The following is a 22733-nucleotide window of genomic DNA, read 5'->3' on the forward strand; positions in this document are numbered from 1 at the left end:
GTAGCTGCATAACTTCAATTTAAAAAGAAAGAATGAGCTTTTATGGATTTTTTTTCCCAATACTTTAGAATTTACAAATATTTCTGTTGAGGACATTGGAATACAAAATAATAAAGGACCTGTATTACCATCGCATTTGAGAACTATACCTGAAGAACAAGTACAGCAAGTGTATGTTATATTCCGATATTTGCTCAAGACTGAGCAAATACTTTTGCTTCACTGCTGATAAATTAGAAGCTCACCTGATAATATTAACATTAACTTAGTGTGTGAGCCTCTTGGAATTAGAGCTGGCTCTTGAGTAATGAAAAAAAATGATTCTGAAATGATAAAGGAGCTTTTGGATATTTCTCAACATACTTAACTGATTAACCACACTGCCAAGAAAAATATACTTCTGCAGCGCTATCAATTAAAGCAAGGACACCAAAACTAAGCCATTTTAAAAAGTGCAAATGTTTTTGGAACCATGTAGCTCCCACCAGTTATGTTTATTTTGTGAAATACGCATAATTTCCCATTAATTTGTTGCAAGTGATACTTTCGTTTTTTGGACATGATGATGTTTTGTTTATTCACGAGTATCTGTTTGATTCCTAATGTGTACTTTCATAAATTGCCTTCATTTTAGCCCAGACTGGTATTCTTGCACTTAAGGGGTACATTGGCGAAGTAGGTTTCTTTCCTATTTTTTTCACAGTAAGGTTTCTTATACACAAATCCATATATATGTGTGTGTACCCAAAAGCCAGTGACGTTAAGAGCATTGCATCTGAAAAAGAATGTGAGGAGGTAAATGGGCTGTTAATCTGTCGGGTTTGTAAACGAAGGCCATACTTGAGCCATGCATGAGGTGGCTTGTTCTGCTGAGACACAAGTATTTTTAATATGTTTTTGTGTATCTCCTACTTTTGTAAGTGTACTCAGTGTGGGAGAATGCCAGAGCTACAGTTTTTTTGGATGTCGTGAGTGTATGGCGTAACTCATGTAACTGGAGAGAAAGGTAACAAGGGGGAAAAGTCCAGGCTGCTATTTTCAGCCTCTTCCCCAGCCTGTGATGCTCTTTCTCACATCTCGCCCCTCAGATGGCAGGCAAGGTATTCAAGACACCGGTGGGTTTTTGGTGGAAGACTTCAGCTTTAATGATGATAATATTAAAAAAAACCCCCAACCCTACAGTAATTTGGAAGTCAGATTAGACCATACATTTGTGAATTCCCCAATCCTGCTGAGAACCAAGCTTGCTCTGGAGAGATGGATTTCTTGCCAAGCCTAATACTTTTAATTGTGGTAGTCTGATTTATTCATGCTGTTGTTCCCGAGGGATTCTGGTTTGTAGTAGCAAACTCACTGTCCTCCAAAGGGCTGCAACTAGGACACAGCTTTGTAAAAGAAGGATATCTGAAGAATCTTCCATGCATGTATCCCTTAGTGCTCCCCTTTTGTCACCAAAGAGGAGGCAGAACTGTTACTGCATGCACTGGTCTAGAATGGTAAACTCCTAAAAATGAGTTTTGCTGCTGTGTGTGTAACTCTTGCAAGAAGATTCAGTTGGGTTTGTCCCAGGGTAGTAACCCTTGTCTTTCCCTGAATATTCTGCAGGGTGATCCTGGACACCATTGGAAAAGTACAGGTTCAGAATCCTACTCAAAAAGAACTTGGTACATACGGATGCCTGGTTGTTAATGACTTTGGTTTTGATATGGAAACGTCATTGCTGTTGCGTGCAGGTAAGACTGTAGCGTCCACAGAATCGAGCATGTATTTCTTTTTTTTTATATGTAAGCACCCATCCCCACTCCAATGTGAAATTGTTTCTTTTGTTGGCAATCCATGAAACTCTGCCTGATTTAATAGGTAGCGATAAGATGGTCTTGTTGCTCTAAAACCACAGCAGGTGTGAACTCAGTCTGCTTCTATCTATCCCACCTGTATTTTCTGGCTGCTGCTTTGCAAACTGAATTCTGTTCCAAACATGAATTTAAATACAGGATCTATATTTAAAAGTCAAATAAAGCTTTTAAAACTGATTATCCCTTTAATTTCATAGAGATTCCTGTCATCTTGTCCTCTGTGTTAAACGTTACAAATCTGGAAGCCAGCAGTCTCTCGGCGGTTGTTGGAGGTACAATCGTGGCAAGAATTGGAGCAAATATTATGGTTGAATGTCCAGTGAAAGGTAAGCAAGAACTGCACTGAAGTTCCTTGTAATGTTGGAATCAGAAGTTTGCCTTACATCTTGAAGGAAATTACCAGTGAAGGCAGAAAATCATTGATCGTTAGTCATTTTTTATTAGGCATGTCACCCACATCAGTCCTATTTCTTTTCCGTCTGTCACTTTAATTTACACACACATGTATGTTCAAACAGACTTTCCTTTAAAAGTGCTTTTCTTTCCATGAAGTGGTCTGAGGCTCCACTACAGAGCTTAAAGCCCACCAGAGTGAACGACTAGCTTGCTGCAATAGCAAGCATGGCCAGCTGACTTGCTCATCAGAGAACTTTCCTTATCCCTATTTGAGATGCACGTATGTCTAGACTATTGTTAAACCGAAAATGAAATCTCCAGCCATAGCTTAATAGAACTTTAAACCTGACAGTGAAGTAAACTTACCTTTTAGAGCCATCAGTCTGCAGCTGCAGTGAGGAAACAAAGAAAAGTGCCGAGCCATGAAAGCATATAGATACTTTCTAGCTCAACATCTGCGGAGCAGCGTTAATGTTAATCAGAAGCTACATGCATTAAGCAGTTCACTGCTTCATTTTATTGTCTGGTCCTTTGTTGGAAAGGTAGATATTTTCTTTTTGATCTCATCATTACTATCTGTTAAGTTTAAATTGTAAGATTTAACTCACAGCAGCACTATTCTGTCAAATATTCAATAAGCTAAGGTCAGCCTTTTGTGCCTTGTTGAAGAAGATGTATGAAAGTGCTAGTAACAATGAACATTGCAACTGAGTGCAAAGAGAGACTTAGAGAAGTCAGTGTGCTGTTCACATTCGTGTTGCTGGGGGAGTGCATATCAGAAGACGTGTTGATACTGAACCAGAGTAGTGATAGAAATGTGCAAATAGTTCTGCATACAATAGCGGCGCCAGGCTGACATATATTAGGACATGTGGCTCTGCTATTCACTGTTGTACCAAGGCTAATTCTTTGATGAAGTAATATTTTCCAACTATAGTTTGGCAACTCTATGTATAACTGACCTACATCTCAAATTCAGCAGAGAGTTAATGTCACACTGTTAATATTAATATTGTTAGGATGGGTAAGCAGTTAGCAATTTAAATATAAATTAATATTTTCACATGGGACTGTAGATTTCCAAATGCTTTAGAACTGTGTATATTCGTGAGCCAAACCTTAGTTATGCTAAGACACCAGTGTTGACTTAAAAAATGATTTATCTAATTGCTTTATTTCCTGTCATTGCCAAGGAAGTAAGTATTACTGTTTGTGAATAAAATAGAGCTTGCGTGTCTTAAAATGTCACTAAGCCTAAAAGCAGAAAACCTTACGCAATGATGTAAGCAGAGTTTTTCTGATCTGCTTTCCTTAATGAAAAGTAATAAACCACTGACTTCAGAAGATTGAACTTAACAGCCCTTTATGCTAATATGTTTGTCTATTAGGTGGGATCCAAAAATATGTCCATTTGCAGTGCAGTAGGATGAGAACTTTGTTGTGAATGCTGATAAAACACCATGTGAATTATCAGACAAGCAAGAGTGTGAATCAGAAAAAATACTAATACTTCTATGCACTCTAAAAGTTCTGTTCCTACAAACAGGCAATGTGAGTCTGCAAGAGTCCTTTTCTCCTCATCAGACATGTTGATTTACAGTAATAATCTCTTGCCTTCTTGGAGTAATAGCCCGCTGCAAATCCTTACAATTAATATCTAGAGTAAAAATTCCATTGGACAGGGATCGAATGTGACTGCCTGTCAGCTAAGTATCTCTTAGAAGGAACTGTAAAAGTAATTCTAAGAGAGCCCTTCTTTTAGTGTCAGGGAGACCTTGGGTAGGTCTGGAGTACCTTTTCCTCACTGCCCTTCCTCCTGAATGCTCAGAAAGAAGGATGTCTTTTCTTTGTGGATGACGACTTCTCTGCCTGTCCTGACTGAAGTGTTAGTAGATGAGACTTTGTGTGTTCTTCATGTTCTGCTGCATACTTATTCAGGATCCTTCTACACAGACGTTACTCATGCAGATTTCTCAGTGGCATCCAGCAGATACATCTGATCTATTGGACTCTTGTGGGCCCACAAAATAGTTCTCCATAAGAAAAGCCATCTAATGAATAAGGTGTCTGTGTGTGTATGAAGAATATTAGTGCCATGCCACTAGAAGAATTCTTAAATTACGTTTAAATTTCTTCGCTGCATTGACTTCTGAGGTTTTTTTTCTCTGTAGGCTGAATAACCTATAATACTTTTTTATAGTTGTTCAAACCATAGTTTTCTCTGTGAATAAATCTACATATTGAGTTCTACATTTTGTGTCTAGCAGTGTAAGGTCTATTCAGGAATTTTCTTTCTGAAACACATATAAAAATTCTGCACATACGCAAAATGGTAAATTAATGGTTCATTTAGGAGAGAATATCATGCCATAGAGCAGAACTTCAGCTGGAGGTAGGAGCAGCCTACCCAACAATCTGACAAAGACAGTTGTGAAAGGTAGAGAGGATGTGATGTTGTAAGGAAAGATATACTTCCCAGCTTCCTCTGCTGGCTGGCTAATGGCCCTACAATACACCCTTTAATTATTCGAGGCCTGAAGAGAACCGAGTATATTCCACTTAAGGGGCTCTGGGTTCATTAGGGCATGTTACACAGGACTGCTCTTGTTTGATGGTTTTAACGGAAAGGACGTGAAGTTTAACGTTACATGCAGCGTTAGCCAGCTGACTGCAGTTTTTTTCTTTTTTCATTGTTACTGATTTGGTTCTTTTTGTCCTTTTGAAAGTCTTTCTTGCACACTCCAAAAATCACATTCCGATTGAAAAAAACCTTTGAAATGCTAAAGAGCAGTGTATCCTAATAAATAGAAGAACATCAAAGAATAGATTAAGAAAAGTTAGCTAAACTGCTGAAGCTAAGAGTATCGATTTCTTTTCTCTTTTTAATTTATAACAAAACTATTTTTCCACTAATTATAATAAACTCACTTTTATAGCTCCCACACGAGCATATGCTAGAAGATATTCATAACATTCTGGATAGATTCATATTCCATTCTTACAGCCAAGAGCTTTTCAATCAACACACATGGTATAAATATCAATACTGATTGCTCCAAATTGCTCTTGGATAACATTTATTGTATTTGCAGAAAAGATCGTCTTGTGATTATTACTAAAATAAACTAAAACTGTCAGACTCCATTTATTGTGAAACCTTGAAAGTTCGAGGTTGAAGTAAAAAGGGGGGGGCCGGGGGGGAGAAAATATGTCTAAACTGTGCCTTGCGTGCCGCCTGCTGGTGGGCGCGCAGAAGGGAGGGATGCCGGATTGAGGTTGTTTATAGCATGTACCTTATATTGCGTCTCTCAAATATCTTGGCACGGCGGCTTTTAAAAGTAGAAACTCCATCTTCATCCAAATGCTGCATTCCAATGCCTATATTTTGGCTCTCTGAGAATAACATATTGATAAAAAATGGTGAGAAATACACAAACCCTGTTGAATTAGGGTCATCTTTTGGCACATACATTTCACAAAGATGGACCAGCTACTTGGTGTCAGTATTGGAACTTGAAACAGGTCCAGACAAATCAAGAATTTGATTTTCCATCTGTTCCTTCATTTACCCATGCTATTCCAAATGTAACTTTGATGCTGTTCTTTGTCTTCTATTCTTAACCCCTCAGAAGACATCTCAGTGAAGAAAAATAGCAGTTTAATACATAGGATTCTGGCTCTTCATTTCTTTTTGGGTTTTTTTTGTGTTCTTCTAAAAGATATTAATACCGCATTTCAAAGGTTTAAAGGGGTAAGTACAGATTTATTTTATGAGGAAGGAATGACACTTTATAATTAGTATAATAAAAGGAAAAACTTTTGCTCTTACGCTTCTTTTTACTATAAGTGCATCTACATTAGAGTTTTTGTTTGGATCGGGCATAAGCGGGAAGGACTGAAAGATGTACCTTAATTGTGCTTTGCTTTGTGTCTTGCAACAGTCTGGAAACCTGAAAACTGAATCCCTTTGGATGTAACTAAACTGAAAGGTGTGCCTGGGGACTATACCTATTACTTTCCAAACACTAATGGGCAGTAAGTCCAAGGGTCCAGGCAAGATTCACCAAGTAGTCCAAAGCAACCCTCATCCAAACACATATCGAGTGTGTTTTGGGACCTCAGTACCAACTATGTCTCTTTAAAAGCACATTCCTGATGCCCTCCGGTACTTGCTAATGTAGATACAGCCTGCAGAGTTTGTGGGGGAAAAAACATAATTTGGAAAAGTTTACGGCATTGCTCTTTTTGGTGTGTGTTTCTCCCTTTCTCTCCCAGTTTTCCTTATTGGAGCAGGGGTTTCCTTCAAATTCCTAATTCAGGAAGGGTTAAGATGGATTGTGTTAGAGGAAGGTAAAATTTCAAAAATCTATTAGAGTTCTCGGAATGCTCAGCAAGCATGTGGGTGTTCCCGTGATACTTCCTACCTCAATTTGCAAAAAGCTGTCAAGAAGTTCCCTAGGCAAAGTTTAACAAATCCTCATAGTGTGAAAGAAGAGGTTAGCTCATTGGTTAGTACTGATCAAATGATCAGAAGGAACAAGTGGTCAAATTTTACAGTGGAGAGAGGTTACCAGTAGGGTGCCCCAAGACTCTGTTCTGGGATTTGTGATGTTCAACAGTTTTATAAAAGTTCTGAAAAAGAATGTGAGCAGTTAGTTGACTAAGGCTGTGAAGAATCAAGATTTATAAAGGCTAATCAGATCTAAAACTCTCTCCAAAGACTTGCAGCAGGATCACACAAGTAATGTGTAATAGCTAAATGAGGGCAAAGGATGTTCAGAATTGGTATTTGCAGAATAAATGTACATCTAGAGCAAATAATCTTATAGACATGTGCACATGGCTGTACCTGAATGACTGCCACTCAGAGAAAGATTTGTGGAGTCATGCTGGTTAGTTCCGTGGGAACACCAGCACACTCCCTGGGTGGTGTCCATAAAGGCAAATCAAAACTAATGGCAGAGGAATGGGCAAAAGAATAGAAAATATAAATTGGCCATTGCTTAAAGCTGTGGTGAATCCTGTTTGCAACTTGCTAATCTTATCTCAAAAAGGATATAGTAGTGCTAGACAAGGTAGAGAGAAGAGCAATATTAGAGGAAACAAGCATGATGGTCTAAGTGTTACTTCTGGTTCTGGAAGCTAGGAAGATATGTTGAGGAAGGGTCATTCAATAAATGCCATGATTTTAATACTCTTTGCCTACACATCCCCAGGTGCCCGTTATTGGACACAAAGTGCTGAGTTAGGTGGACTTCAGGTCTGACAAAGAATGGCAATTCCTGTGTAGTTCTTTAATTTCTGATAAAATTGTATTTTCCAAGTTCCTGAGTGTGGATCTACTTTATGAGCATAAATGTCTGGGTCCTTGGTGATATAGCACGGCTATTCAGTAAAGTGGAAGTATAATTACTAACCAGTTGGGCAAACAGTCTCTGGTAACAGTGCTGAATTGTAGAATTGCCCTAATGCACACCAACCAAGTCTTTGTTGGGGGTCGACTACAGAATTCAGTCTAACAGTCATTTCTGAGTTCATACTTAACTCAGATCCTCTTCTTTAGTTGCCTAAATATAGTTGCCTTATTTTAAATGCCTGATTTTGAAAAATATTAGCCTTAAACTTCTGCAGCTGGAAAAAAGATCAAGTTCTCTTTGAGCTGACGGCCAGAGAACTAAACAGGACCCGACAGAGCTGTAGCAAGAGTGGGATGGGAAGGGGTCTTGCTTCAGAAACCCCTCTAAGGAGGTCACCACATGTCAGTAAGTATTTCTAAATCCCTCCAGATGCTGCTACCACCTAGGAAGAGGGGCTGTTGCATGGCTGGTAGGAGGAGGCAGAGGTAATAGCTTTGAAAGACTGCGAGAGAATGGGGCAGTATCAGAGGGCAGGCTGGAGGATCATACCAAGTGCCAAAATGTCTCACGCTGGCTCTCTGTCCAAGGCGGTTATTCCCGGTGAAGTTGGCAAGATTCATACAGGTAATTTCAGTAGCAGCATGGTTTAGGCTTTTAAGGGTTCGCTAGAAGTTGATTGCTCAAGCATAATTCAGATGAATATAAAGGCAGTTTGCGACTTCTGCTGGAGAAAATATGAAGATGTATCAATCAAAGAAATTGCATTGTAAGTTACGCTAAATCCACTGTAGGTGTTAGTGAGTGTAGGATAACTAAGAATCAGATGACATTCATTGTGTATAATACTGACCCAGAATCGTTTCCTCTGGAAGATGACATGCGAATTTAGCCTCTAAAGTTAGGTAAACTTTTAGCGAAGTGTAGCAAAATGTGATTTGTGCCAGCACAGTTCTGCCTTGCTCTTGAATGGGAAATACAGAATACTTTATGAGATTCTACATAGCTGGGGGAAAAATTTCTGAAGACATATCCAATGTTTTAGAGCAACTAGTTAGTAGGCCAAGATTTTTATAGTGTGTAATATTTCATAGGGCTTTCAAGGTTGGAGGAAATTTGCTTTTGAACACTGAATATTTTAAGGGCACCCTATAGTGTGGATTCCTTTTTTTTTTTTTTAAAAACAAAACAAAACAAAACAAAACACGTTTCACAGTCCCATCCGGAGCTGGAGTTTTTCCCCATAACTTTTGCTGTCCTAGGGCCACTCACGGTGGAAAATGACTTTTTTCATGGAACGTTGAGTATTTTAGAGCTGCTCCAGTGCTAGTGGAAAATAACCTGTGTTTGAGGTCAGAAAAATAATTAAACTAATTTTAAAGTTTTATAACCACTTAGGTCTATAGTAGAAATTTTTAACATCAAAGGATTTAGATCCATTGCAAGAGTAAGATTCTGATTTTTAAGGTTTTTCTAAGACTAAGAAGGCCTGAGTTCAGGAATGCGTCTTTGTTCATGAAGAACAATTACAGCCATCCTTAATATTAAGCATGTGTCTAATTGCATTCCCTAATAGGGATGGATTTAATCCTATGCTTAAGTGCTTTCCTGACTTGGAGCCATAGGATATGATTGTTTGATTCTGCTACTAGCTGATGTCAGTGATGGATCTCCCATTTGAATCACTGGGATCTAAATTGCACTCAGGGATTCTGAACCTTTGGCAGTTTGGGTGAGTCAATACCTTTGGGCTCATCCTCAGCTGCATCTGCATGGAGGTGGGGTATGAAGGAAACAAAGGTGGCTACAGGCCATCTCTTACCTCTTCCCCTTTTTGTACTGGCTGGGGATCAAACCAGGAATTCTTCACCTTGAAAGTAATATTTTCTTGGATGTAGATAGGGAATGACTTCCTTCCAGGATTACAGACTGGAAGATTTACTTTTTTTCCTGAAGAGAAGGTCTAGGAAATGCTTCCCAGAATGATTTGGTGTCTTCTGATGGACACAGAAAGGCAGCCATTCTGTAGAAGCAGCTTATGTAGATGTGTTAAATTTGGACAGTAAGGCGAAAGGAAAGACACATTTTAAAACTGTCTGGGAAAGGACAAGTGACAACAGTAGAAACTTCTTTGAGTCAGAACAGAGGGCAGAAAATTATAACAGTGAGGAGGAAATATTTTTAAAATTCAATGTAATTAGCTTTTAACATCTCTGTTAATAGTCTTCTCACTACAATTCTGTAATGGAAAAGGCTCTTGAAGACAGTGTGAATGTTATTTTTGTCCATGTAAAGTCCCTATGTAAGTCAACCTTTATGTAAAGGAGAGTCAAGCATCTGCAGTAAAATTCAACCTTGTGCACAGGACAAACTCCTCCATGAAGTCCTACAAATATGTCCCAAAGCTTAAATATAATTTCAGCTCCTTTAAGAAAAAAAAAGAAAACACCAACACCTTGTGTTTGGCTTATTTTTGCTTAGTTTAGTTTCTGGTTGGATAAGAAAACAGTACTTAAAACTTTTAAAATTTTACTTACATGAATACTAAAGGGTAAAGCACAGGTTTTAGGCCTTAACTATTTGCCTAGGAAAAAAGAGCTTTTCTTGCATTTTGATGGTATGCTTGAACTCTGTCCTGCAGTTTCTGTGTAGGAAAATCGGTGCTTTTCATAGTGCTACTGTAAGAGTCTTGTCACAAGAAGAATGTGGGAATTGTGTACTTTGCCTGCTTTCTCACAGGAGCTGATAGATGAGACTTAACTCAGTGTGCAGCGCTGCATTCCAGGAGGGAAGAAAAATCCTATCTCAGGAGTAGTAAATATGGAGTCAAATTTCTAAAGGAAAAGCATCAAAATCTGCATGACGGAAGCTTTTTCACCTGAAATGTATAAATGGTGACTGCATGCTGGGGTTGTGCTATGTGCTATATTATGAGAAGGAGTTTTATGCAAAGCACTGTTAAGCATAGACACTATTAAAAACATAAATGCACACCTAAAAATAGGGTTTTTTAGTATCCTCCAACAGTAAGAGTTTCTCCTGATAGGAATTCCAGAAATGACGGTATACACAAGAACTCAGTGTCTCTCAGGAGAGTTATGGCAGAAAAGGATTTTTCACTGGCAATATGAACGTACAGATAAACTGAAGCTGTCCAGAAGAGCTTGAAATGTACATGCTGCTTTGCTGAAGAATGCAAAGGAGCTGGACTGTTAGGGATCTCTTTTTCTCCTGCTTTATTTCTTTAATCCATTTATAGGGTGTCTATCAGCAGATGGGATAGCACCACACAATAAACCTTTTTTCTGGCCAGATTCTCTACTACATCTCTCTGGATGCACAGCTCTGAGAGCTTCATATCACATTTGTGCTCGCCAGTTTTGGGTTCCCCTGAAAGGCAGGGTTAGAGGCCCCTGATTTCTAGCACACAGCTATGTCCTGACTGCCGTGTACAGAGTCCTACCCCTTCTCCTCTCCTCCCTCCATGCTGTACTCCAGCCTATAATAGGTCCCTGAACTCTTCTCTGAAAGGTATCTTCCTTTTTGCCTTAGCTCAGGGCTCAAGCTGAGGATTTGCCTTAATACTCTTAATGGCAACCTAACCAAAAGCCCATGAAAGAGGACACAGGAGCTTGACTGCAAATACCAGTTGCTCTTAAGTACACGGTCCAGTATCTCCCAGGTTTGCTCTCAGATAGTGAATTGGTTTCCACATAATACAAAGGTTGGGAAAAGAAAAGGAACCATGAAATGCAAAAACTTGAAGGGTCCTCAAAATGATTGTAAAGAGGCCAGCTCAGAGGGACTCAGCATACAGTTCACATAAAAATTATTAACTCTTAGATAAAAATCTTACTTCTCAGTAGTTTTGGGTAAAATACAATGCAGGAGCGTTGTGATTATCCCCACTACTATTTTCAGCTCAAACACCTCACATTTATGAATGCACCCTGAAGGTATCTAGAGAACATTAACTGTGTTTTAAAATGACAGTGTGCGATAACCACGTATAATGCATAATAGTGTTGTTTTTTCCATGATGTATTTAACTGATTGTTTTTCATGGATTTCCCATCCTCCACTTTATCTGTAAGTGACAGCACCCCGACAATTGCGTGGATGGATTCACCGTGCATTTCAGTTGGACTGGTTGCTGGACTGCCATGCAGGGCTCTGTCCACACTTCTGCTCCTTAGACCTAGAATTTATGTTTGTGTATTCACATTATTCACTTGAGAAACGGTCTGATGTACTTGTGTGTGTGTGGTATTACTTGCTTGTTTCCCCTAAAGAGAAATGTATGCAGCTTTTTGGAGAAAGAAAGAGGAATCATTTGCTATAATTTAAATTGAGTTTAAGGTGTGTGACAGATACCCAATTTTGAACTTAAAATGAGAGGCAAAGCTATTCTGCAGATTTCTTCTGCAAACTGAACTCCAGTCCAGGTTTTAAAAGGCTCTACATGTCTCTGAATGAGACACAGGTAGAAGAGTAGAGACATGGCAACTTTTCTGGGATAAACTCTAGAATACAAACCAAGTTTGGAAGAAGGAAGTATTTTACTTAAGTTAAATCCCAGGACTGAGGTACACTTCTGAATGCTGTGGTGAGAGCAGAGGGAGGACTGTATCATGGGGTGATATTGGGCTGAAGTTTGATAGAGGCTCAGGTTAAAAGCTTAAATTTGAAACTTTCCAAACGTTTTTGTGTTTTTGTGTTTTGTGGAATTTGACTTTAAATCTTTTGACTTCAGTCCCATCTCAACCGTGCTGCTTCTGGCTTATTTTTGGCTCTGATGGGTCTGCAGGATTTTGGTGCCAGTGAGGGTAGTCTGGCTGCAAACCTCTAGGCCTTAGATTAAAACAGCTCAGCATCCTCACAACACCTCCTCAGCCCATCTGTGTAGTAAGTATATATGCCTGAATGGTCATGGAAAGTACACTCTAAAGGAAAAATATGTCTGAGAATGATACACTTTAGCCAGAAAGCTGGGGTAAAATGGAAAAAAGACCCTTAAAACAAGACCTCATCCTAATTCCAAAAGGATTTTTCGAAGTGGCATAAAGCTTCTTCTGGAAACTTGAAAAACAGCCTGGTTTTTTGGACCCTTGTGCACTCTGCAGATCTGTACTTTGTTTTATGCTGTTTTATTCAGGAAAACACAATCTCATGAGTTTAAAAGCACTGAACAGCTGCTAAATTGTCTAGAATAAAATCCGTGATTATGCAGAAAAGTGTTTCTCTCCGCTGTCTTTCTAGACAAAATGGTGGGGGGAGCTTTTTCCTTCAGTGAAACAGCAGGTTCCAAAAAATATGTCTGGTTCCTATTACAGTAAAGGAAAAACTTGAGGTGTGCATTGGAAGTGCTAAGCCAGTGATTGAAATGTTAAAGTTGTTCCTAAAGGCTATTCCACATCATGAAGACATCATCTGTAAAGTAATACTGCACAATGATCTGTGAAGAGAGGAGACTGAATTAGCATTCAATATGGATGAAACTTCCAAATGTCCCACATTGAGGTCAGCTTCTATAGCAGAACCTGTTTTGGTAGTCTTCAGAGAGCACTGATCAATGTATTTAGGGAGAAAAGAGTTCAGGTGAAAGACAGTTTAACCGCTCTGACTTGTCTTGTGCCCGGCACCTTTGTCCGCCTCTGTGGCTAGTCACTGTGCCACGTATGTCAGACTTACCCAGTGGTTTATCTAGGATTTTGGAGCTTTGAAAGAGCACTTCTGCTGCAGCGGCTCAACCAGAGCACAAGCAACGAAGTGTCTGATTTGCCAACTTGCAAAATATCTTTTTAAAGGCAAATGTTTGAGGAAAATAAAACAGTAGAAGTCCTCCCACAGAGGTGGTACTGTGCCAGTGGAAAAATCATCTAATTAAAAATAAATGTCCAAAGTCATTCATTGATTAAAATTTAGAATGACAAGTTATCTGCAAATGCTAAGTTTCTCAGAGCTCAAGTGTTACAGTAGGAATGATGATAGACCTTTGGCTTTCTATAACATGGTGAATGAGATTGCTTAACAACTGAGCCCCTCATTTAGTTGTTAATAGCTCTTTCTCTTCCTTTGCCTTCACACTGCATTGTTACAAGTCGTATATATGACATCTGCACCTCGGAGCTTTTCAGGAGCTTTTTTAGCAGAAATTGGCCATGTGTATTTTCTGATCTAATTGATAAATATATCCTTTTTTTTCTTCAAGAGAAATATTTTGCCTCCATTTCTTTTTTTTTCTTTATTTTTAATTAGAAATTGAATATTCATTTCTTCATATATTCTAGCATGCAGGTTGAATGAAAAGATACTGTGCAGATCTTTACGCCAATTGGTCCTGACTGGGGTTAATGGTCTCACATCTTTCAGCAGCAAGACACATGGGCACGTTGCTTTTGTAGGACTGGTAGCAGTTTTGAAAGCTGTTCTGTGAGCTTGCCTTACAGTGCTTAACCCTTAATCTTAGTGGGATGCTGAATTATTACTAGGGCTCACAACTGAGAATTTTTGTTGTGAGTGGAAAAAGTACTTGTTTTGCTGCAATGTTGTTACTTTGGTTTATGCTATCTGTGAAACGACAGGAACTTAGGATTCTTGGATGTTATGGTAGCAGTTAGCAATGTAAAACCTATGGTTTATCTCTCACAATAAATGTTTTAATTATTTGCATTTTAAAGGTGTTCCCCAACCAAATGTAACATGGTTTAAGAAGAAAGACATTCTACACATCAATTCTTTCTTCGTTTTGAATGGCTCTCTATTTCTGAGGAATGTTTCCTATGAAGATGCAGGAACATACACTTGCAGAGCAACTAATGCTCTCGGAAAAGCTGAAGCTGCGTCTGTTCTCCTCTTAACTGGTAAGTGCTAAATGAAAATTCCTTACTGATAACAACAGTGAGCCACTTCGATTATGAAGTTTAACCAGTAAAATGGTTGGGGGGATATTTAACACTTTATTATGAACTTGGAATTTTTTATTGCATCTGACTCCCTAGGTTCTGTTCTCTGTTTTGTGTTTCCTGTAATAGTGGATCTAGGTACAGATGGTTTGACTTGTAACTTCTTCAAAAGTTGTTCCATCTTCTTGCTTCCAGGCAACAAATACCAGCCCTTAAACCAGCAGACACATTAGAAAAGTAAATCCACTGTCATATTATATTGTTCCCAGTGCTTTTATCTAGGGAAACGGCGCAGGCTTGAGCTATTCAGCAAATCTGCAGGGAAATAAAAGCAAAGGCTGTTTTGGGGATTTTTTTTTTTTTTTTAATTATAGAGGCCAATAAAACGTAGGGACATGGAAAACAAAAAATTCTGAATATGAACTGCTAACTCTCAGAATAGAAAATGTAAAGAAAAACTCCATTTAAATGACTCTATTGTAAGTAGATTAATAATGTAATACTGTATAATACAATCATGCCTTGCAAGTAGCTCAAATAAATGGATCATTCAGCTCTAGAGATTAACTTCCTCACCATTTTGCTGTACGAAGTACAACGCAGTTATACATGGCCAATCTTGCTACAAAGCTTTCTTTCTTAGGCATACATGTGTAGGGCAGGTTATAGATGTTTGGATCTGTCGGCCAAGGAAGACGTACCAAAGACATAATAGGAGTCTCTGTGTGAGGATGAGTGTAGACTGAAGCTCCCTTCTTGGTTTCAGTTTTCCTGGAGTACATCAAAACTTCAGATGTTCCAGAGAGGAATATTATTATAATGACGGGACTGGGAAGATTGCTTACAAGAGTCTGAACTTCGTTTCCATTCCTGGTCACATGACATTAGTTTAAATAAATCTTAAGTGGATAGGAGAGGGCCAAATTCTGCAATTTTTTTGCTGTGCAAAACTGCGATGAAATGGGAGGACTTGTGGTGTCAGGACTTGCAGACTGCACTGACTCAATGTTGTCTAAAGCAACATCGTGTCAGCCTTTTGGACTTCGCTACAGCAGTTACTGCCTGACCTGGGGCAGTCAAGCACTAGAGCAATATCTGTGCAGCCTTTCTAATAGAAGTTCCTAAGGATGGACAAGGCAACTAGCCTTTTGCCTGTAAGGGACTGGCCTCACTGTGGTTCTGTGGAGCCTCTTTTGTCCCGGTGTTTACACAGACAGGCAGGAGGCTTTGTACAGACATTGCACACTGAGGAAAAATGTTGAACCAATGTAAAATGACCCACGAAGTTAGAATATAACAAAAGATTTAAACCGTTCTGGAAGGGGACTCATAGATATTATGCACATTCATTAAAACAGAAATGTTGACTAAGTGGCAAGACCTGTGTGTTACTGACAGATTGCCCACATTTTTGGCAGTTATTCTGTCTGGCATATGATAAAAAGGAGGGGTTGCTATAGTGATAGGCATATGCTTCTGTATACATTATGCTATCTCTATGCATAATGAGATTTTAGAAGATTTTCTTCTTTTTTCTGTTGTAGCACTTTGTCATAATTCCATCTAATGGAACAGAGGAATTGGCCTGATTCCACTGAGAGAATTATTTTTCTTAAAATTTCTGTATGTGAATGACTGGTAATGAAATAATAAATAACATTGTCATGAGAAACAGGAAATACATCATACATCCTGTAAATCTTGTTTTTACACTAAGTGTTACATGCTTATTTTTCTAATAAATAAAATTCAATAAATTTCATTAATTTAGAAACTTGCATAAACATTACAAATAATTTCTGCGTTTCCCTGTTTACATATCTGAAGTGTATTTGTTAGATGGACAATTTAACTGGATCCTAAAGAATTCCAAAGCGCTATTATCCTTCTGCTTCATAACTAGTATGTTGGATGTTTTGATACAATTTTTTTTTTAGCATCGTGATTTAATTCTTGCTAAGAAGAGACCTTATGCATTGTGTTACAGAACGAAGATTTACAGAGAATAACACTCTGTTATCAAAGGGAAGCAGAAGAAAGCGTGTCCTAATGGCATCTGGAATTGGTACAAATGTCAGTGTGGTACCTGGAGATCCACTAAGAATAGGTATGTTGTCTTTTCTGCTTCATAATTTAAATTATATTATTTATTAATTTCATTAAAATGGAGGGGGCCCCATGGAGAAAGTGAGTGTAATTCCTAAGAGTCCAGGTTTGGTGACCTTCTGGATTTCCTAACCATATCTCAGCTTTCTGTTACCAGGCAGGGAGCCTCAGAGTAAGACACATGATTATTTTCTGATTTAGCTTTTCAAAAAATGTTTTAAAATGGCGACCCTTTAGGCATCGTCTAGGTGACTCGCCATGAGACTGAAGCTGCGTAATTTCTCTTTGAGCTTCACTTGAAAACGATAGGAGGGGATTCAGCTGGGCTCTAGAACTATTTTTTAATTTTTCTGTCTAAATGAATACCTGTTCCCATCCCTGCTTGTGCCTGTGGAGTGAAAATGCAGCAACTTCATTTAATGTGTTTATGACTCCTTTCCAAAACAGACAGAAACTCTTTCATTACAAACTTATTTGCATATGTAGAGTCTGGGATGAAATCTTCGTTCCATTTAAATAATTGTTCCCCTCACACCCTTTGTTCATATAGAAGTTAAGTTTGTAAGAACTTACTGAAAGGGAAATTATAAAGAACTATGGTAAGTATGCATCAGCTTATGCAGCTGATAACCCTCAAGGGGCAGTCAGGATTTTGGGCCATAGCTTGGATTTCAGTGAATTTATGCATACTCTTGTTTTTATTTAGACTGGTGAGGTCTTTTACATAGAATCACACAATCATACATACTTATTCACAAACATTTCAATGTGTTTAGAAAAACCTGCTAAAATGCTGTTGATTTTTAGGTTGCCCGGTGCTGCCCAGCTACAGAAATACAGTTCGCTGGTTTTTCGGAGATAGTCCAATTGAGGAAGTTAAGACCTTGGAATACCGAGCCCTGGTTGGGGGTCGTATCCTAGAGGTGAACACCAACTCTGGTCAATTTGCTGGACAATTCCAATGTTGGACTTCAGCTAGTGCAAAACCAATGTCAGTTTGGGTAAATGTCAAGAAGGAAGGTTTGTTGAAAATTATATGACAAATTCTTAAATTTGAAAATATTTTCTTTCACTCTGTAAAGACTTTCCTGAAACCTAACCTGCTTTTATACATAGAAAGTAATTCATAAATACATGTTTAACTTCACATGTGTGAATAGTCCCATTTAAGTCAATAGACAAGGTCCATACTCAGAGTTGGATATGGGAATTAACGTGTATCCAAATATCATGTGGGGGTTCTCATTTCTTACCTGTGTAGCTGAGGAGCTGAGACAATGTTGCCTGATTCAGCGTCTTGCTGCTTAAACAGTTTTAAATCAGGCAGGTTTTCTCAACTTCCCCTTCAACAAATCATGCAAATGGCTGCCATGATAGCCCACCAAACTGAAACAAAACTGACTTCGAGGTCATCTTTGGAAATATCTTAATTATAAACCAAATAATTTTAATATAATTGTCATATTCCAGCGGCATTACAACGATAGGGTAGCCATCTTATTCTAATCACCCTTAAACATATCAGTGTACTAGGGCACATTGTGCACTCATCAAATTCAATGTTAAGTTATCAAGAACATTTTGTAATGTTCTCCAATGTAATGCGCTTGCACAAAACTACATTTCTATTAGTAGGTTATAAAAAGTGCAACTGAGGATTATAGATGAATTTGACAAGGATCTTGCATATGCGCCAGCAGGACAATAGGCTGTATCTGCAAACATTTTATATTTAAAATTGCAAATATTTAAAGTGCTTTAGAAATTAATTACATTAGGAACTTAGATCCTACTAAGAGTCTGGCAGCAAAGTACCAAACTCAATTTGACAGTTTAAAAAAAAAAATCTCTAACCAGTCAATGCCCAGGGAATGCAAATCAGGTTTAAAAACAAGTATCTGTTGAAATTGAAAGTTTTTGTACGGGATTTATCTATTAACCCATCAATATGATTAGGCTTACTGTTTATGTGCAAAGGACTCAAGCAGTAAGATCAGATCTTGCAAATCCCCTACGCTGCGTATAAGTGCATTCTCAGTGACTGCCAGTGGATTACTTTTGTGGGTGAGAATGGTTCTGGTATGCATGGGGTTGTGGAGTCAGTTACATTTACAAAGTAATTTTACTGAAACATATCTATGATCAAAATGTTTATTTTTAAAATCAAAAGTAAATAAAAATATTAATGAACTGAATCAGAAAATATCCTAACAGAGTTTATCAAAATATATATCCAGGCCTTGGTCCTAGTATAGATCTCATTAAAGTTAGAATTTCTGAACAGGTCTAGCCAGGTATTGAACTATCCACCTGTAGTCTTTAGCTGGACTGCCTTTTGGTTGCCCAAGACCCTTTCCAGTCAGGCTGGTCAGTATTTTGGGGAGATTCCATTTTCCAGTCGTGAGCTTTAACTCTGATTGATGTTTATGTAAATGTTTCATCACTGAAATACCCATGCATTTGTAAGACTGCAAAATCTCCTTTGGTGGTTTTTGCACAGTAGGCATATTGAGGGCACTTCTGAGCAGTGTCATCCTAGTTAAACAAACAATACAGTCTCTCCATCATAGTTGCAGTCAGTAAATTTAACTATTTCTACTTTGAAAAAGGCCCTTTTGTATTATTTTAAGAAACCCAGAAGTAATAAGGAAACATTGAAAAACAATAAGTTAAAGAATTCATTATGTGCTGGAAGAGTGAGCCTGTGGACACAGCTGGTAGCTATCAATTATTCTTGGTTATTACAGAAAAATCTGACTCCTTCTGTGATCACATAAAAATCTGTCAACATTGCATAGTACTTCATCTTTTACCAGGTGTCAAAAAAAGAAATTGTGGGGGAAGGGATAAGTGTGGAATTGTGACTAAATATAAAGGTAGTAATTGTTAGAGGTGATCGGTTTTTAATGTAAAACGCTCTTTAAAACAAATTCCTTTTTCATCTTGCCAGATGCCTCGGTGGCAAATTATTTATGCATTAAATACTTTTCTATAGTTTAGTACAGGTTACTCTTAAATCCTGAAATTATGTGAAGTGTCTGGAGTAAGATGAGTTTTCTTCAGAATAAACTTACTGTAGAACAGCAGGAAACCTAGAGAGCCTGATTTACAGTTTCCTCTTTTTAATGCTCATTGTATAAAAATGTTATGAAAGTTTTAAAAGAAGTTCATCAGTTCCTACTGTGAGCCAGGTTCTGCCCTTCATGTGCACATATGCTGATCCCATTTGCCTTCTAGAGAACTTCACGCTCATATGTAAGGGCTGAACTTGAGGGGAAGCTGAGTAGGCCTAAATTCTACTTTGGCTTATGGTCCCTTTTCACAATGTTGAAATATTTGCTTTTCTACAGAGGATGCGGTATCTACCTAGCTTACAGAATACGCTGCCAAATCAATTAGAATGTGACACAGTTACAATCTATAGTGCCTCTCTCACACTACTTCCAATTGCATTTCTCAGATTATAAATGGGAATATGCTGAGTGGAGTACTTGCTCTGCTAGCTGTGGGAATTCAGGAACCCGCTCCAGAAGACTACAGTGCATGAATGCAGAGAAACAGAAAGTAAATGAATCATTATGCAGAGAGCTGCAAAAGCCAGTGATTATTTACCAGTCATGCAACACAGGTGACTGCCCTGCCAGGTAAACTCCTTTCTACTCTATGTCCATGTGCTCTATGTGTATTAAAATGCACTCACAACGTCCTGAAATTGTTTCTGTGTTTATACTCTGAGTCTGAAATGTGGGGTTTATTTCATCATGAACCCTAAAACATGAGCGATGTGAAAATGGATCACAAGCAAGTAGGGGAACGCTTGATTCAGCTGAATAAACGAGATCTGTGCAAGTCTCCATGCTGCTGCAGCAAGTCTTGCTGCTACCACACTGACACATTAAAAGCTAAGCTGGAGGTCTCTCTGAGACATTGTGATGTGCTAGTTTTGTGGAATCTGTGCCAACGCACAGAGAGAAAACTCGTCATGTTTAGAGCAGCCAGGATACTCTGTGTTCACCTCCTCTCCTTCCGTGCCAGCAGAGCTCTGAGTAGGATGTTTACTGTGGAATGCCTCATTTGTCTCTAATGCCCCTCACCACAGCGTCATGCTCCTTGCATGTCCTTCCCTGCCAATTTTGTCGCTGGATCAACTGGGGTACCTTGTGATCTTGGGGCAGAAAATCTTTATATCACAGGCAAGTATACCACAACATCTGATTCCAGAAGCCAAAACCTTACCTCTAGACTTCTTGAGTTGCACTGAGCATTCCAGCTCAACAAGGCGTTGCTCTAGGTTTTTAGCAGGAAATCCCACAGGAGTCCTCAAAACAAGGGCTTTCCGTTGCTTAAAAGAATTGGCCGTCACTGTCAGCAATGTAAAAATCCGTGCGGGATGAAAAGTCATGCACACATTTTGGAGTTGTCCCTCACTGGAAAATGTTCGGAGAGAAGTGTTAAGACCTTAACTGACATTGTGGGAGTGCATCTTGCCAGTATGTTCTAAACTCTGTTCTAAACACAGAAAACATAGCAACAGATAAATATCTGGAGAAATTTGTTTATGTTTCACTATTAGCAGCCAAAAAACCAGATCATCTTAAATTGTGAGTCTGGACTCCAGCCAGCCCATAACAAGCAAACTTTTTGCCAGTGGAAAAATACTGAAATAGAACTAATAGTTTGAAGCACACAGACTCAGTTGCAGGTTTCCCTCTTAAAATCCAGCCATTCAGAGCAGATGACAGAGAGTTAGGAGGATACTAGAGGGCCCGGTGCTCTCCTGAGCAAGGTCATGCCTTTTCAGTGGACTGCAGTGCACGACTTAACAATCTGATTATCCCTGGACCCAGACTATTCACTACAAAAACCAATCAGTTATTTCATAAGGCTAAACAGACTGGGACCTAAACTTTCTCTTATTGAAATGCTCAGAAGTAATTTGCTTTTAAATTGGCTTTATGTATTTACCAGTGCAAGGGAATTGTGTGTATACTAACATAATTAACTCTACCTTGAATTATACATGTATGCTAACATACAAATTGTTTTCCTTTTATGAAGTATTCCAGGCTTCCTATATAGGAAGAGCGTCCCAGATGCTGGGAAAATAGCCCTGTGTCTGGTTCCTAGTGCCTCTAACCTCTCCCCCTTCCCTGTGATTACTGACCTGGCAGGGAAGTGCAAAATGTTCAGACTTCCCTTTCCATTTCCCCACTTACTGATTTCTGCACGATCTTCTCATCCCAAGGCAACTCTTTAGAAAGTATCCACAGAATTATAAAGGCTTTAGATGTACGGTCAGTGTCACGGGCCCTTATTATTCCAAGCATTTTGCATGTGTTTAATCACTTCTCTCCAGCACAGCATAGAAGTACAGTTAAGTAGATATAAGAGTTTAAGCATGTACTTAACTTGTACTTTGTTTGCCAAATTTGGGCCTTGCTGACGTGCTGTGCATGCACTGCACCAAATGTTTGCAAAAGTACTTGAGCTTTAAAAGGGAGAAAAAGACAAAGGTCCAGACTGTAAAAGATTATTCTTCCTTGAATGGATATAAACTGTTTGACTGTAAGAAAATAAAATAATTGCTAAAGAGAATAGAATATTTTTCCTGTTATCACAGTTGTGCTACACGTGAAGTCCCATTCTGTATTTCTAGCCTAGATTTATGAAAAGATCAAGTCAAATAAATTGTATTACCACCTGCTGCTTCCCCAGTATTGTTCCTAGCTGCCAAGACAGGCTAAATCTTTGCAACTTCTAATCAATAAATAACATGTTCTGCTTGAGCCATTATCTAGCAAGATCTTGATGTAAAAAATTTGGATGAGTTATGACACCTGTCACCTTAGTAGTAACTAAATCAGTACCATTCATTTTATAAGTTATGGAAAAGTACGCTCTCCTTCCTTCAGAAATGTTAAATCCAGCAGAATCTATCGGGTTTACCTAGTATAACCTTTTGGGTAACAAGCAGTGTAACTTCTGTTAGCATATATTGAGCCACAGTTATCTCAAAAGTCAACAGTTAACCAAATTTATAAGATCTCGCTTAACAACTGAAAAAGCTGATTCTACCTTTTCTCACATCTAAAACTTGCAATGACAGGTTCTTTTGA

General features: G+C 38.5%; 1 protein-coding gene across 3 annotated transcripts in view; it reads left to right on the forward strand.

The window, feature by feature from the left end:
• The window catches only part of ADAMTSL3 (ADAMTS like 3), a 195710-nt gene that overhangs the window by 167448 nt on the left and 5529 nt on the right, over positions 1 to 22733 (forward strand). For all 3 annotated transcript variants that reach the window (XM_050903563.1, XM_050903564.1, XM_050903565.1), the window contains exons 22-27: positions 1606 to 1733; positions 2054 to 2182; positions 14287 to 14469; positions 16499 to 16618; positions 17425 to 17637; positions 20078 to 20261. In XM_050903563.1, the coding sequence (XP_050759520.1) occupies positions 1606 to 1733; positions 2054 to 2182; positions 14287 to 14469; positions 16499 to 16618; positions 17425 to 17637; positions 20078 to 20261 (957 nt within the window). The remainder of the gene's footprint in view (positions 1 to 1605; positions 1734 to 2053; positions 2183 to 14286; positions 14470 to 16498; positions 16619 to 17424; positions 17638 to 20077; positions 20262 to 22733) is intronic.

The sequence above is a fragment of the Gymnogyps californianus genome, chromosome 11 (assembly GCF_018139145.2).
Source record: "Gymnogyps californianus isolate 813 chromosome 11, ASM1813914v2, whole genome shotgun sequence".
Lineage (NCBI taxonomy): Eukaryota > Metazoa > Chordata > Aves > Accipitriformes > Cathartidae > Gymnogyps > Gymnogyps californianus.